General features: G+C 61.7%; 1 protein-coding gene across 1 annotated transcript in view; it reads right to left on the bottom strand.

Annotated features, from left to right (window-relative positions):
• Positions 1 to 345, bottom strand: part of TP53I11 (tumor protein p53 inducible protein 11) — a gene marked incomplete at its 5' end in the record, with an annotated part of 2,244 nt that overhangs the window by 1,104 nt on the left and 795 nt on the right. The window contains one exon of the mRNA XM_009869780.1: positions 8 to 107. Within this exon, the coding sequence (XP_009868082.1) occupies positions 8 to 107 (100 nt within the window). The remainder of the gene's footprint in view (positions 1 to 7; positions 108 to 345) is intronic.

The following is a 345-nucleotide window of genomic DNA, read 5'->3' as shown; positions in this document are numbered from 1 at the left end:
CGTCCCCAGGAACGTGGCGTCCAAGTAGCATGCCTCGGTCAGCAGGCTCCAGCGGATGATGACCTTCTCGGCCGTGTAGAGCGCGTTCCACATGATGAGCGAGATACCTGCAGGGACGAGCAGGGCGGCAGAGCACAGCAGCCCGATGACCAGGGGACCACTGGCAAGGGGGAGCCCACCCCCCTGCTCCCATTTCAGCCTCCCAAGGGGAGGAAAGAATCATCGCAGAATTGTTCAAGGCCGGAAAAAAACTTCTAAGATCAAGTCCAACCACTGACTGAGCACTGCCACCGAACCAGGATGGGGGGGAAGTCCCAGGGGCGCCGCTGCAGCCTGCGGGCCAGA

Source organism: Apaloderma vittatum, unplaced genomic scaffold (assembly GCF_000703405.1).
Source record: "Apaloderma vittatum isolate BGI_N311 unplaced genomic scaffold, ASM70340v1 scaffold33215, whole genome shotgun sequence".
Taxonomy (NCBI): Eukaryota; Metazoa; Chordata; class Aves; order Trogoniformes; family Trogonidae; genus Apaloderma; species Apaloderma vittatum.
Note: the sequence above shows the minus strand (reverse complement) of the source record. Positions and strands in the feature narration are given on the sequence as shown.